A 16,928-nucleotide genomic window follows, 5' to 3' on the forward strand; every position below is an offset into this window, starting at 1 on the left:
ACTGGAGCCATAGAGATTATTACTTTATATATTATAATATTTCCAGACTTCATGGCCTCCTAGATAATCATGTAAAGAATCAAAATCAACAACAAGAATATCAATAAAATGTATACACACATAGTGATGAACATGAATTTGGTACAAAAAGTAGATATGGTAGCTATCTAAATTACTGAGAGAAAATTTCTTGGAAGATTAAGATTTTTAAACTAGATACAGCTGAGATACATAAGCCAAAAATATAAACTTCCTGGACAGTATGAAAGAAAAGCTAAATGCTAACTTCCTGTAAAAATAGAAAGCAAGAATAGCTTGGCTTCAATGGCACCATGTGAGAATGATTTAAATTAGACCCGTGGAGGCAATTTAACAGGTAAGTTGGATTCATGCTGTAACACCAGATTTAGGAAGGGTGTGGGATTGCTCTTCTCACTGTATCCGTCCCTTTTTCACTTTGTTCCTATATCACCTGTGAATGCTGAAGTGCCTCTTAACTTGGCAGTAATTACCAAAAAAAATAAAGTCTTGCTTTCCATTTACTGAATAGTTTTTCTAAAGTAGAACAAAAGTCTGTCTAAAATTCCCACCAAATCCTACTGAGAGCATTATTAAAATGTTCTCTCTTCCTGAGAATTATTACCTACATTTTACAGATGCCTAATAAAGAAACAGACATTTAAGAAAACAAAATGATGTACCTGTAGTAACAAAGCGAGTTAACAGTTGACTACAAAAGCCCCTCTTGGACCCACATCCTTTGCAAGACTCTTCCTGATGGCTTTAATTGACTCCAGATAGAAGAATTTCACCAGGAAGTGTTTGGGACTGCAAGTCAGATGACTGGGGTCTGGACTGCTGTGTGATTTGTGGAAAGTTTCTTCTATTCTTTGAATTTCAGTTGCTTTATTAGTAAAATGACTAGATGGTCTCTTAAAATAATAAAATAAAATGAGGATTACTACCAGCATCTCCAGAAATCTTTTTCACAAGGCAATCCACCTACTTCCATTACAACAATTGAAGTATAAGGACAATAGTACAGATATGGGTGCAAACGGGATACAGTGGGTCTCAGGACCAGTCAAACAATGTTGACAGAGATGCAAAGTCACAGAGACAATAAAACAAACATGTTTTAAAATCAAAAGTTAAAATAGAAAGCAATGTCAAGATATTATTTTCAAGCAAAATGTTAAATATATATTTTAGGTATCCAATGGAAAAGAATTCATACACACTTATGTTTACAGGGAGAAATGCTCCGTTTTAAATATTTTTCCTATGTTCAGTTTCATAGAGGAAAAAGGATTTAACAAACAATTTGCATTTTTAAATATGAGAAAAACAGGACATTTTCTGCTCAGTAAGGCAGTTCAATTTTGGAACAAGTCTGAAGTGGGAATGGAATGATTTCACGATGAATAAAAGGTGAATGACTGGAGGAAACAAAAGAAGCTGTCTATCTTTGGCTGCTCCTTGTGAAGCAAGTTTTAAAATAAGTTCTGAGGCATAATTGGAAAAGCACAATGCATTGCAAAAAAAAAAAAAAAGTCTTCTTGGGAGGAACCAGCAAACTCCTTCTGATATTCTGCTAAAGAGCAGAAACTTTCCTCCCTGGTATAATATTACAATTGTAAGGCAGTTGAAAAGATTTTACTCAGGCTGCTCAGTGAAATAGAAGAGCAGTAGGCAACAAAGTCCAGGCATTCCAGAACTTGGCTGTCTTTGAAACAACACCTTACATTATTCCAAGGGCAGATCACTTTCAGATTGCCAACAACTCAAATTATTTATAGGAGATTGGTTCATATACTTAACCCAATGTGAGAGGAAATATTTCTAATTATATCCAGACATCTTTAATATGAGGGGAATTAGGCTTGGAGACCTTCTTTGCCAAAAACATGTTTTGCCAAATATGTTTTAAGAAAGAGGAGGAGGTTACATGTTTTCCATATTTGAGCCTATAAAAGTACTCTTGGAATGAGTTGACATGTCTTTCCTCATAAAGCTTCAAGGTAAGAGTGTGTGAGGACAGAGCTGTGTCTGGAGGACATGAAGGGATGCTGGCTGCTTGCATGCATGCCACACATCCTGGTTCCCACTGTCCCTGGCAGCCTTGCCAGTGAAGCATCAACCTACCCCACAGCAATTTTAATTAGATGTTGTAGTCTTCCCAGTAACTTCCTGGTTCCAAATTAAGAATTATAATAATATTAGTAGTAATTATTAGGATTTAATCAGAAGAATTTTATTCTTTTTCTTACAGTTCTGACCCAGTTCAAGGTTGCATATCTAAAGGTAAGAGCCTCCCCGCCCCCATTCCTCACAGAGTGCAAAAGATTTTCTGCAATGGTTTGGATGGGGCATGGAGTGGGTGCTAAAAAATGAAAGTGTTTCAGTTTCACAACTGATCATGCTTCTTTTGAAAAACTCTAAGGGGGACTTTATAAATCATTTCTAATTAACTCAGATCCTTTGCAATATATGAAAATGTTTTTTTCAGTCTTTGAGAGTTTCATGTAGAGTTTTTTTTCCTATTTCTAGCATTGTAGTTTGTCTTTTAAATGATTATAACATGCAATGCTATACTTCAGAGGGGTATTCATTTATAGGGAAAATGTGAACTTTCCATGCTACAGTTTTTACTCAGAACTATATGATATAAAAACTGAGATAATATCTACATGGATGCGCAGAATGGTCTAAATCCTTGCCTTGGAAAAGCTGCTTAACTCCATGTTGTTTCACAATGTGTAAAATGGAAATTTAAAAAAATATAGTATTAAAATGGTTTTCAGCAAGAAAAATCATTTTAATGTGTTAGCTGAGTCATTATAATTTGAATGAAAAAATGTGAAATAGTTTATTCAAGTGAGCTTTCCTGGAAAAGGTATCTTTGTTATTACAAAATATATATGATGATCAAGGACAGTATTTATTAATGTTAGTTAAAGCAGCAAAAGATGAATTTGGAAGGAAAATGTTTGTAAAATTTTTACGAGAATATTAGTAATAAGGTAAGAAAACATGTGTAATATATTTTATAATAAATCTTTGAGAAAATGCTAAAGACTGATGAAGAAGCTGGGTTTGTCAGAATTAAGGGGACAAGATAAATTGATGTATAATAATTTTTTCCCCAACAGAACAATGTGAAGCATAGCTCTTCACAATTCCACTTTCTTATATATTAATCTTTGTAACTCCCAACTTTATAATAATAACATTTTTACTATGTACAAAATAGTTCCTAAAATTTTGCAACATATGCTTCTCATTCTTTTACCTCAGAAAGCCAGCCCTGAGCCCTTCTCTGCATCCAGCATGTATTTTTAGAGGTACAAAGGATGTGTAAAGAGAAGAATGCTCCCTGCCTGCAAATTGCTTATAATCCAATAGGGAAAATAAAAATCATGCCTGAAAGACCCCACAGCATCCTGTTGTCATCTTGGCTTTGGGTTCTGCATAAACCAGTGATAGGCAGCTTATAAAGATCAATATATAACAAATGAAACACAGACAGCAGTCAGGATAGATCTCCCAGTAGGTGAGCCAGAAACAAGCGTCTCTTTCCAAATGCATGATTGAGTAGCTGTCAGCACTGGCGCAGAACAAGGAGACTGATATTCCACCTACAACTAAGCCAGGGAGGTGGTGATACCCAATGCAGTGCTAAGCACCCCACGGTCAGTGAATTTAAAACAAACAAAAAAACTCTTTTAAAATGTGATGAATCTAATGGTCTAGTTTATGAATTTCTATAATTTCCTTTCTTTCTTTGCCAGGAGGCAGGGTCCTTAATTGGGCTGCCATCAATAACCCGCAGCCATGAGTTCCGACGCTGATATGGCCATTTTTGGGGAGGCTGCTCCTTACCTCCGAAAGTCTGAAAAGGAGCGCATTGAAGCCCAGAACAAACCTTTCGATGCCAAGACATCAGTCTTTGTGGCGGACCCTAAGGAGTCCTTTGTAAAAGCAGTAGTGCAGAGCAGGGAAGGGGGGAAGGTGACAGCAAAGACTGAAGCTGGAGCTGTGAGTAAAACATCTGCAGTTGATTAGACTGAACTACGCCTTATTTGGGGTTAGGTTAGCTGACCATTATTTTCTCATCTGGTTTCTCCTGTTTTACTGGGTAGACTGTAACAGTGAAAGATGACCAAGTCTTTCCCATGAACCCTCCCAAATATGACAAGATCGAGGACATGGCCATGATGACCCACCTGCACGAGCCTGCTGTGCTGTACAACCTCAAAGAGCGTTATGCAGCCTGGATGATCTACGTGAGTTCTTATGGCCTTCAACTCATAGGGAGCTAATATATATTTTTTAAAGAGTAAATGATAAAAGTTCTTGACAAATAATTATACTTCTTTAAAATATGTATTTTCTTTACTTTTTTGGTGCAGACCTACTCAGGCCTATTCTGTGTCACTGTAAACCCTTACAAGTGGTTGCCAGTGTATAATGCAGAGGTGGTAGCAGCCTACCGAGGCAAAAAGCGCCAGGAGGCCCCGCCCCACATCTTCTCCATCTCTGACAACGCCTACCAGTTCATGCTGACTGGTGAGTGGCTTGATTGGTTTTCATGTAAATTATTTTATCACAAAATGTTAGTGTTAAGAAGACATTTAGAAATAATCCAACCCAATCCTCTGGTTGTTAAGAAGAGGTGACCAAAGCCCAGAGAGGTATATGCTATCAACACTGGGACTAAATCTCAACTATCTATCCCCATGATTCTATCCCCATGAATTTACCAGAACTTACTAATGCTTCATCCCTGTTTCATTTGTTTATAGGCTTCTTGCTTAGAAACACATAACAGATTTTATACATTTAAATAACAAGAGCAAGTCTAAGTAATATCTGAATCATATCCTGTCTGAATAGAAAAGCCAAATACATTTTAAATCCTTTCATTCCCTTTTTTATTGTTGATTATCAATTATATACTTTTAGAAGTATTAATTATCTTTTAAAAGCCATTAGAGTATATCTCAGGGGTGATAGCCTCTCCTTGAATGAAGATGATGTTTTGGGGTCACATGCATACAAACAGAAGTTGTTCTATTCCCTCATAAAAAGATTTCTTTTTGATTGAGACACCCTTTCTCACCTGATCTTTCTTTAACACAATGGTACACTTTTGGGAAGGCCAATCATATTAAGGTTCTAATTTGTGCCATAGGGGAAAAAAAAAGTTTTTCTTTGTGAGGCCAATTGCCCCATTTAGAAACTAAATCTCAACACTGGCTTGAAGAATGCTATTTCAGCCTGTCAGATCATAGTTCAAACCCATAATATAAAATGAATTTTTCAGTATCATGCATTAATCAATAGACAGCAGGCCACTGAAATCTACAGATGGCAACTCTGGTAGTGTCTGGCTTTGGGGTATGGGGCTCTTTATATTAAATCAACAGGATATACTTCTTATATTGACTTAAAGAATCTAAGATATGACAACATTTTATGTTTCTCTTTCCCAACTTAATTGGCTTAAGAGTAATATCATGTATAACATGACAATAACATTTTGGAAATACCATTGAAAATATGATACTTATATACTCACATGTTTCCCTATAGAAAATTTTATTTATGTAACTAATACATATGCTGATTGCTCACTATTTTTCTTTTAGATCGGGAAAATCAGTCTATCTTAATCACGTACGTATTCCTATTCTGAGACTTATTGGTATTTTTTTGTTACTAGAAAAATGATAAAAAAAAATAGTGAATACCCTCATACTAAAGCAATGGCAGGATCAGTAAGAAACTAGATATCAGTTTAGCTTTATTGTAGGATGTAGACTGAGTCCAAATGTAAAATAAAAATGCTCCAAATTATCTCATTTGCTAGTTTAGTCCTGAAAATCCCACAGGACTTCCCTGGAAGTTGGATATATAAATTACCTTCTATGATCTTGACTAGATCCTAATACAGGGCAGAGAAGAGCCCACAGCCTTATGGGAGGAAGAGTTGTTTGGAAATATACCAGTGACACATTTGCAAGTCCTACTTAGGGAAAATCTGTCTCTTCAAAGATATAACTTTCACCTCATCTGTAGTCTAAGGAAGCTGAAGAACAAATGCACATTCCATACAGTGTCTTACTTAATGTTTTATTTACTATGTAGTTGTTGAGTGGCTGCTTTGTGTATCCCTCATAACCAGATCTAAACACCTAGAAATGAATAAGGAACATTTTAAAGCACTCAAGCAATATGTGTTAAAATGAATAATGAATGGATTTCTCTATTTGTCAGTGCAAAGCAAGAGAAATAATATGAGCTATTTGTAGGCTGAAAAAAGATCTAGAAGATTCTCTGACAGAAACATATAAAAACATCTAGATGCATGAGGTAGTAAATGCTAATGGTAGAAATTATTTCATTTGTCACAATGCATATTTTCTCATGTATGTTGGTCCTTGTGGACAGTGGAGAATCTGGTGCAGGGAAGACTGTGAACACCAAGCGTGTCATCCAGTACTTTGCAACAATTGCAGTTACTGGGGAGAAGAAGAAGGAGGAGGCAACCTCTGGCAAAATGCAGGTGGGTCTGGCTGCCATGGTCAGAATCCAGGCTCTGTTAGGGCTCTCAGGTATGAAATTCTTGAGCCCCAGATGCAAGAACTGCTCTCTCCTTTGCAGGGGACTCTGGAAGATCAAATCATCAGTGCCAACCCCCTACTGGAGGCCTTTGGCAATGCCAAGACCGTGAGGAATGACAACTCCTCTCGCTTTGTAAGTCTTTTGGTCATAGAAGGGTATTCTCTATCTTTAGATACCAGAGGAAGCATATTTAAATTATTTCAAACACATTTCTCTTGTCTACCTCCAAGTTTAGTATATAACATCATCTTTTTTTTAATTTACAAGGGTAAATTCATCAGGATCCACTTTGGCACTACAGGGAAACTGGCTTCTGCTGATATTGAAACATGTGAGTAACAGAACCTTCTAAACAGAATTCAAGAATGATAAATGATGATTTGGAAGAACACTGCAGCTCCTGCTGAGAGTAAAGCCTATAAAACCCTAGTCTTCTGCCAAACATGCCTGTGATTAGTGCCAGTCTTATCTTGAGCCCACATGTACTTTACCCATTCCAGGCATGAGCTAATGATTCTGTTGAAATCATTGGGAACTAATGGGACTGTCTAAAGTATCCTGTTATCAAACTATTTTCACATTTTGCCAGGAAAAAAAAAGTAACATTAAGGGTAAACGAATTGCCTATGGGTGGAAGACAGGTTATTTTTTCCTCATCTGAGCCTTGATTACTACTGCTCTTAGTAGCCCCTCTGGCACAGAATGACAAGAGACCTTGGGGAAGGAGCAGTCTTGAGACTCAATTCATTCCAAATGTCAAGGTTCTTCTGTATGAGAAGTTAATGATGTCTTCTGCCAAGTATGTATCACTGCCTTTCTGGAGATGATAGAAGAGACTGCAGTGGTATTTGTAGAGACATTGTATGTGGTACCTCATGGGAACACTCAGCTGAAATCTTAAGGGGCCAATAAGATTTAACTGATGACCTCAAGCTCTAAAAATCACTCCAGAGCACTTTTCAATTTTCCCCAAATTCAATGTTTATTATCCTTTGCAGATCTTCTAGAAAAGTCCAGAGTTACTTTTCAGCTAAAGGCAGAAAGAAGCTACCATATTTTCTATCAAATCATGTCTAATAAGAAGCCAGATCTAATTGGTAAGAAAAAACTTAAATACATAGCCTAGAAGTTAATTTTTGTACTAATATTATCTAAAATAAAACTTATATCCTCAATTCTGTGTGCTCAGAAATGCTCCTGATCACTACCAACCCATATGACTATGCCTTCGTCAGTCAGGGGGAGATCACAGTGCCCAGCATAGATGATCAAGAAGAGTTGATGGCCACAGATGTAAGTTATCCATTATGTATAAGAATGACAATAATAGCCCACTGTAGGTGTGGTTAAGAATAAAATTCTCCTAAATAAGTTAGTGTCTTTCTAACTTTTATCCTTTCATCTCTCCTGGTAGAGTGCCATTGACATTCTGGGTTTCACTTCTGAGGAAAGAGTATCCATCTATAAGCTCACAGGGGGTGTCATGCATTATGGGAACATGAAATTCAAGCAAAAGCAGCGTGAGGAGCAAGCTGAGCCAGATGGCACTGAAGGTACCAAACCAACCTCCATCTGAGTTTAATGAAAGAATATAGGGCAAAAAGCTGAATCCAAACTTGTCTCCTTTACAGATGATCTTTGGATGAACATATACAAATTTACCCTCACACAGACCTTTTATAATACAATATACTCACTACTCTCTCCCTATGAATTGTGGGGCCCAAGAGTAGGTCATATTTTGTACCTGAATTATGTTTCTGCAGTTGCTGACAAGGCAGCCTATCTCCAGAGTCTGAACTCTGCTGACCTGCTCAAAGCCCTCTGCTATCCCAGGGTCAAGGTCGGCAATGAATATGTCACCAAAGGCCAGACTGTGCAACAGGTAAGTGCATGATCTCAATGAATCACACCCATTCCAGGCCTCCATGACATGTTTTGGATAATATTAACAAACATTACTGTTTGTGAAGGTGTACAATGCAGTGGGTGCTCTCGCTAAAGCTGTCTATGAGAAGATGTTCTTATGGATGGTCACCCGCATCAACCAGCAGTTGGACACCAAGCAGCCCAGGCAGTACTTCATTGGGGTCTTGGACATCGCTGGCTTTGAAATCTTTGATGTGAGTTAGCAGAAAGTTTGTAGCAGAAAAGTTTACAAATTTTGTTGCTGTAGTCATACATGGAAAAGATCTATAAAAAATATCTTCACTATAAACCTAATTCACACATGAAAAAGGTTCAAAACATCATAAAAAAGCAAAAACTTTGAAATAATACAGAACTAAATTTAAACTCCAACTCTGCAATTCCTAACTATGTGATAAGGGAAATGGTATTTAATTGATCACTGAGCAATTTCAATGAAGACCCATAGGTAAAGCATCTTGCATTTCAGATAATACATTCATTTCTGAGATCTTTTTGCCAGTAACAAGATTTCTGAATTTAAAGCTACTACACAGTCCCAAGCACATAGTGTTTAAGATGATTGTGATTGAGAAGATGGTGAAGGCAAAGATGGCATCAAAGAGATGGTAAAAACACAATGAAAAAATTCAAAGAAAGACTTTAAGATTCCTATCTGATTAATTAAGGGAAGTGATGTTTAAATACCAAGGTATAAAGAATGGAAATGGCATCGTAAATAAATTCAAATTTGTCTGCCTAGGAAATAATACTACATAGCATAGGAAATAAGGCTACTCTTGGTCCTCTACCTGACATCAGTATTTTCTAAGGTACTATCTCATCTAGAGGACCCATTTCTAAACTTTTTCTATATGTGGACTGATAGAAACTGGATGAAATTCCAGTCAGGGCTTACCACAGGAGGACAAAATCTATCACCCTAAGAGGGAAGTCAGCCTACTCAACTGAGAAAGCCCCTTTCAGAGATAAAACTTTTGTTATAAATTTAACTTTAATTTGTTTTTTCCACTTACTTAGTTCAACAGCCTGGAGCAGCTGTGCATCAACTTCACCAACGAGAAACTGCAACAGTTCTTCAACCACCACATGTTCGTGCTGGAGCAGGAGGAGTACAAGAAGGAAGGCATCGAGTGGGAGTTCATTGACTTTGGGATGGACCTGGCTGCCTGCATTGAGCTCATCGAGAAGGTTCGTTTGCTTTTTTTTTTTCAGACCACAGATTATACCACTGTACAGTGTGTAAAAGAAACTCATAAAACCTTGGTATGTTCTATGATAAAATATTTTTATTTGTACCATGATAAAATATTTTTATTGGATTCTGATAAAGCTAATTTTCAAGTCATGCTTGGACAAATATTGCTCTGAGGCCCTTGGCATAAAGACACAAACTCCCCAAAAGCACAGCCCTCATCTCTCTTATTCTGTCATGTTCCAAAACCTGATATAACACCTTATTCTTCATAGACACTCAATAAATATTTGTTAAATTAGTGACATCTGACCAAAGAGATAAGAGTTCATTAACTCTGTGGAATTAAAGAATGAATTAGTCAAATGGATTATTAATGTCCCATGTTGTTTCTCTAAGCACACAGAATTCATGCAGCATTTGTTTCTTTTCATTCTCCCAGCCCATGGGCATCTTCTCCATCCTGGAAGAGGAGTGCATGTTCCCCAAGGCAACGGACACCTCCTTTAAGAACAAGCTATATGAACAGCACCTTGGAAAGTCCAACAACTTCCAGAAGCCTAAGCCTGCCAAGGGGAAGGTTGAGGCCCACTTCTCGCTGGTGCACTATGCAGGCACTGTGGACTACAACATTGCTGGCTGGCTGGACAAGAACAAGGACCCCCTGAATGAGACCGTGGTTGGGTTGTATCAGAAGTCTTCAATGAAAACTCTAGCTTATCTCTTTTCTGGAGCTGCAGCTGCTGCTGAAGCAGGTAATTTTCAATAAGTCAATCTTTTACATAAAACATAAGCAAAGAAAATGGGTATTATGATTGCTTGTGCTTTCTTTGCCCCACAGAGTCTGGTGGAAAGAAAGGTGGCAAGAAGAAGGGTTCTTCTTTCCAGACCGTGTCTGCTCTCTTCAGGGTAAAAACTTCATTTTCTCTCTAACTGAATATAGGACATTAAATTTTACTCTACTGTGTGGAGAAAGGGATATAAATCTTGCAAGAATTTTAGAACTGAGTATGACTCAGGGAAGCTGGTCAGTCAACAGTGGCAGAACTGAGTTTTAGGGAGCATCTGGATAGTTTGGAAGAGAAGCCTCAATAAATAAGAAAGGAGAGCCAAGAAGTGATGCAAGCGAATGACAAAAATATCAGGTGGCAAAATTCAACTTTGGGGTTTGGGAAGGTCCCCAAGGGAATAGGATTTAGTGTAGCATGAGACTTGCTTGAGCCTCTGGGAGCCTCCAAGTGATTCAGGTACTTAAGCTTATATTAGGATAGCACTGAAATGAATAGATTTTGAAAGCCAAAGACAGATGAATAGTGGTGGGAACTGGAGGGTGAGTCAAAAGAAAGAAATAAAATAAAACAGACATGATAAGAAATGGCTCTTTAGGGAAACTTTACTCTTCTTTTGGCAATTCCATCCCAAATAACTGAAGCTCTGTTATTCCAACTGGAGGATTTCTATAGAATGGAAAACTTTTTACCCTGGGTAACATGGCCTTTGGTTTTCTGTCAATTCCCAGAATGAGATATTAAAAAGGCTACTTTCTATGGAACCAATAGGGGGACACAACTCTGTATCTACAACATAATATATGATAAAGGAATAAACATGTGATAGAGAGGTAGACAAAACTGAAAGCTGGGTAAAGAGAGAAATGGGAGAGCTGGAGGAAGACAATGAATTATTACTAAAACCAGATCTTATATCTAGGCAGAAGACTAGGTGGAGTATATTTCCATATGTTTAAAGTGTCATACTAAATTTACAGCATAAGCTAGAAAATTCAACAGCATTGAACAACCACTTCGAAAGCTAATAGGAAACATATATAATGTATAAAAATACCAAATCAGATCACATGTTGGGAAAGTGGAAATTCCAGATAACTCTTTTGAAAACTCTAATCTAAACTATTCAATAGAACTGAACCAATGCCAAGAATGGGATCATTATGTCTGTATATATAAAGGTACAAAACATTGCATTTTAAAATCAAATATTCATGACTCTACAGGAGAATTTAAATAAGCTGATGACCAATCTGAGGAGTACTCACCCCCACTTTGTAAGGTGCATCATCCCCAATGAAACCAAAACTCCTGGTAAGAGATTTCCAATATCTATCCAGACAAGCTCCAACATGTTTGCTGTAGTCCATGAGATATGGCACATGCATTATTTATTTTAGGTGCCATGGAGCATGAACTTGTCTTGCACCAGCTGAGGTGTAATGGTGTGCTGGAAGGCATCCGCATCTGTAGGAAAGGATTCCCAAGCAGAATCGTCTATGCAGACTTCAAACAGAGGTCAGATGTTTTCGTGTGAATAATTTAAGAAATTTCATTAATTTTTCAATGAAGAATCCTTTATGCCTTCTATTAAAATTGAATAGAAGAGAAAAAATAAGACTATTTATGGACATATAAAAAGTATAAAATCCTTTGAATATACAGAGAATAGATATAAAAGTAGATACGATTTCTTGTTTAAGTTAGACCACCCAATGGCTATGTTGTTCCTATGCTAGGAAGATTTCTTGTTGGTGACAACAGCTATCATATATTTGATATTATTTATTTATTTGGCTTAAACAGATACAAGGTATTGAATGCAAGTGCTATCCCTGAAGGACAATTCATTGATAGCAAGAAGGCTTCTGAGAAGCTCCTTGGGTCCATTGATATTGACCACACCCAGTATAAATTTGGTCACACTAAGGTAACATTCTCTAAATCCAATCTGATACTATTCCTGTTCTTTTGAATTTTATGCAACATTTCTAATCTGGAACACTGCCCCCACACAGGTCTTTTTCAAAGCTGGTCTTCTGGGGCTCCTAGAGGAGATGCGAGATGACAAGCTGGCCCAACTGATTACCCGCACCCAGGCCATGTGCAGAGGGTTCTTGGCAAGAGTGGAATACCAGAAGATGGTGGAGAGAAGGTATTAGCAAATATAATGTTACCTAACCTATCATCCTAGCATTTTAAATTCTGATTCTTGTTATAATCTAATTTTGAACATTTCTTTTCCTATCATAGAGAATCCATCTTCTGTATCCAGTACAATGTCCGTGCTTTCATGAATGTCAAGCACTGGCCCTGGATGAAGCTATATTTCAAGATCAAGCCCCTTCTCAAGAGTGCAGAGACAGAGAAGGAGATGGCCAACATGAAAGAAGAATTTGAAAAAACTAAAGAAAGCCTTGCAAAGGCTGAGGCCAAAAGAAAAGAACTAGAAGAAAAAATGGTTGCTCTGATGCAAGAGAAAAATGACCTGCAACTCCAGGTTCAATCTGTGAGTATCAGAACTCATTTTCCCCCCAATATCATGCTAAAATTTCAGTTCAGTGATCACTAAGGAAAGATCTAGATTCCACATAGCAGAGTGACTTGTTATCAGTCTTTTCTAACTCACAATTTCTTTGAATGTTCTATAATATTTCATGTACAACATTGCTAAAAATCAATGTGGTAGGATTCCTTATTGTTCAGGAAGCAAAAATAAAAAAACAAAAAAAATCTTTCCTTTCTTCTAGTTGTCCTTCCTGGAAGAATCCTGGATAGGAAATAAAATCTTGGCTACCTAAAATTTTCCCTATTGAAAAAAATGCAAATAAAAACAGAAAAATTGACCAGTATAGTCAATGAAGAGAGAGAATTTGTAATGAAAACACGTGAACTTGAAAACAGTGTTCTGAGCTTTTATATCTCCTGTCCCCTACAAACTTTCTGCTCAATTTTATTTTTAGAAACTTTCTACTGCCTGAAAGAGTAGGAGTGTATTAAGGATAATGGCAAGGCTTTCTAGAGATAATGTCAATTTTTATACAAAGCATGAGACACAGAGCTGATAGTCTCTTTCTAAAAACCCAATAAATATTCAGAGGCTTGAGGAAAAATATTTGATGAAGGGCCATTGTCTAATCTACTATTAGGCCCCAAACTGGCATCAAAATCAATAAGAGAAACATTAAAGTTTACACCCCAGTTCTCTGAATTCAGAAGAGGAATCTATTGGGCCCTTGGGTCTATATATTTTCTACACATAGTTTAAAAATTGAAAGAAAGATGAATTACAAAACAACTAGGTTGGTCTATAATTTTCTTGCACTTTGAATAAACTAGAATTTTCTAAATTGAGAAGAGGGTCATCATACTTTCAAGAATCAAGAGATAATTAAAGGGAATATGTAAGTGTGATTCATGTATTCTCTTCTTCTTTGGGTACAGTATGACCTCTTTTCAACAAGACTCCATCAAATACCAATTCAGTAAATATTTTATGTATTACAAATACTAGGGATACAACTTTGAGCAAGAAATATTTTCCATGGTGTCACAGATTTTATTTTTAAACTCTTCTTTTTTTCTCTTGAGCAGCACACCTATTACTTACCAAATATCACCTTTTAACATGTCCCCTTCTCCTTCGTTCTTCCATGTGTTCTCTTTAATTCCAAACTATTCTGTCACTGGAGGACAAATCTTCTCTTTAAGTCACTTTTCTGTTATCACCCTTTCCTCTCAGCTACTTCCTAAATACTCAAGCCTTTTGTTTACTGGTTCTTCATATTCTAAAGTTTTCTTAAAATAAACATTAAACAAAGAAAACTGATCTGAAATTATATGCCCCATATTAAACATAGGTCATAGCAAATATAACAATATCAAAATTTAATCAGGAACCATGATTTAAATTTCTTTTTAATCTCCAATTAATAATTAATGGCCAATTAGTGTTTTCTTAATGGTGAAAAGCTAAAAAAAACAATGCAATGCCTTAAAACATAATTTGCTTATTTGGGTTTATCTAAGAAACCCAAATCTAAAAGTGTCTATTGTCTCTCCATAGGAAGCAGATAGCTTGGCTGATGCAGAGGAAAGATGTGACCAGCTGATCAAAACCAAAATCCAGCTTGAGGCCAAGATCAAAGAGGTGACCGAGAGAGCTGAGGATGAGGAAGAGATCAACGCTGAGCTGACTGCCAAGAAGAGGAAACTGGAAGATGAATGCTCAGAACTGAAGAAAGACATTGATGACCTTGAGCTGACACTGGCCAAGGTTGAAAAGGAGAAGCATGCCACGGAGAACAAGGTATGAAACATACTCTGTTGCACTGTATCCAGGTTCTTCTCAGTCAGTAGCAGAGGTCACCTCTTTCTTAACCCCTATAGGTGAAAAACCTCACAGAAGAGATGGCAGGCCTGGATGAAACCATTGCTAAGCTGACCAAGGAGAAGAAGGCCCTCCAAGAGGCCCACCAGCAGACCCTGGATGACCTGCAGGCAGAGGAGGACAAAGTCAACACCCTGACCAAAGCTAAAATCAAGCTTGAACAGCAAGTGGATGATGTAAGCCTAGCAGCATGTAAAAATAATTTTTCATTTTATAACTAAGCACACATGAATTTTCATTCCTATGATTCAATGAGTACTCACCAAGTGCTTCCTATGAATAAGAAGTATAGAACATAATCCTCACTGCAAGGGCCAAGATATACACACAAGTAATTTTACAAAGTCAGTAATGATAGTTAGCTATGAGTAACATATAATATGGTTAAAAAGAGTTAAGGGGAAGAAAGGTTTGTGTGTTCATCAAGAAAATCTGTACAAACAAAAACAGATATTTGGCTAAGATTGAAAGGCTAATGACTATGGGAGGATAAGAAACAGGATTGTATTCTAAGCAGGGAACACAGTAAAGAATAAATAATGGTCATTAAAGTTTAGACTATTAAAAACAAAGGGAACTCTAAATAAAGAATTTGGAAGATCAATTTGGCTTTAAATGTGATCTGATATCTAATAAAGAACCAACTGAAAAGGCATGAGTAAGGGAAACATTAACAAGAATCATTGTTTGAAATATATTGCCATGGTCTCCATCCCATGTGGTGAAGTATTGATTACAAGGGATTCGAATGGGGAGAGAGATACAGAAGACATGATGTCTCACTAGTAGTTTGTTGTATAGTTCAGCACATTTCACCTTTTAAATGCTGAATCCTTGGACTAGGTAAATATCAACAAGCATGGAATTGATGGGATAATTTTCCTAATTCATATAACAACCAAAATAATTTGCTGATAAGATATGAATTAATATTTAAAAGTTCAACCTGAGACAAAAAGTGATGCATTCTAGGAACTATATTCATATATTACTAACTTTTAGCTTGAAGGCTCTTTGGAACAAGAAAAGAAAATCCGGATGGACCTAGAAAGGGCAAAGAGAAAACTGGAGGGAGACCTAAAATTGGCCCAAGAATCCACAATGGATATAGAAAACGACAAGCAACAACTAGATGAAAAGCTTAAAAAGTAAGAAGCAAGTGACAAAAGTTTCAGGAGCTGAAATTACTATTAGTATTTCTGTGATTGACATAAAGTGTTCTTCTAATAGGAAAGAGTTTGAAATGAGCAATCTGCAAAGCAAGATTGAAGATGAACAGGCACTTGGTATGCAGCTGCAGAAGAAGATCAAGGAGTTACAGGTAAGTACATGATCTCCATCACTTTAATTCAACAAGAAAAATAAATGACTGACACAAGAGAATGAGTTTGTATTTTCCACCATTTCCAGGCCCGCATTGAGGAGCTGGAGGAGGAAATTGAGGCAGAGCGGGCTTCCAGGGCCAAAGCAGAGAAGCAGCGCTCTGACCTCTCTCGGGAACTGGAGGAGATCAGTGAGCGGCTGGAAGAAGCTGGAGGAGCCACTTCAGCCCAGATTGAGATGAACAAGAAGCGGGAGGCTGAGTTCCAGAAAATGCGCAGGGACCTGGAGGAGGCCACACTGCAGCATGAAGCCACAGCTGCCACCCTGAGGAAGAAGCATGCAGACAGTGTGGCTGAACTTGGGGAGCAGATTGACAACCTGCAGCGGGTCAAGCAGAAGCTAGAGAAAGAAAAGAGTGAGATGAAGATGGAGATTGATGACCTTGCTAGTAACATGGAGACAATCTCCAAATCCAAGGTATAATTATGATTTAAGTCTCAAGGAGGTTTTTGTAGGACAGAAACTTTCAATAATTGGCAAGAAGAGACTTGGGTGTGAAACTTTCAATAATTGGCAAGAAGAGACTCGAGTAATACAAGCTGGGGCACTTGGAGTAGGGAATTAACCCCAGCTTACTCACTCTTTACTCAACAGTAGACATACCCAAATAATATGG

At 37.3% G+C, this 16,928-nt stretch overlaps 1 protein-coding gene across 1 annotated transcript in view; it reads left to right on the top strand.

The window, feature by feature from the left end:
- Positions 1-1,904: 1,904 nt before the first annotated feature.
- LOC308635927 (myosin-4) overlaps positions 1,905-16,928 on the top strand; it is a 72,132-nt gene continuing 57,108 nt past the window's right edge. Inside the window, exons 1-4 of the mRNA XM_081270816.1 lie at positions 1,905-2,021; positions 2,273-2,304; positions 3,792-4,038; positions 4,143-4,286. Coding sequence (XP_081126942.1) covers positions 3,835-4,038; positions 4,143-4,286 — 348 coding nt within the window. The 5' untranslated portion in view covers positions 1,905-2,021; positions 2,273-2,304; positions 3,792-3,834. The remainder of the gene's footprint in view (positions 2,022-2,272; positions 2,305-3,791; positions 4,039-4,142; positions 4,287-16,928) is intronic.

Source organism: Spermophilus citellus (assembly GCF_964194105.1).
Source record: "Spermophilus citellus genome assembly, chromosome: 17".
Classification (NCBI taxonomy): domain Eukaryota; kingdom Metazoa; phylum Chordata; class Mammalia; order Rodentia; family Sciuridae; genus Spermophilus; species Spermophilus citellus.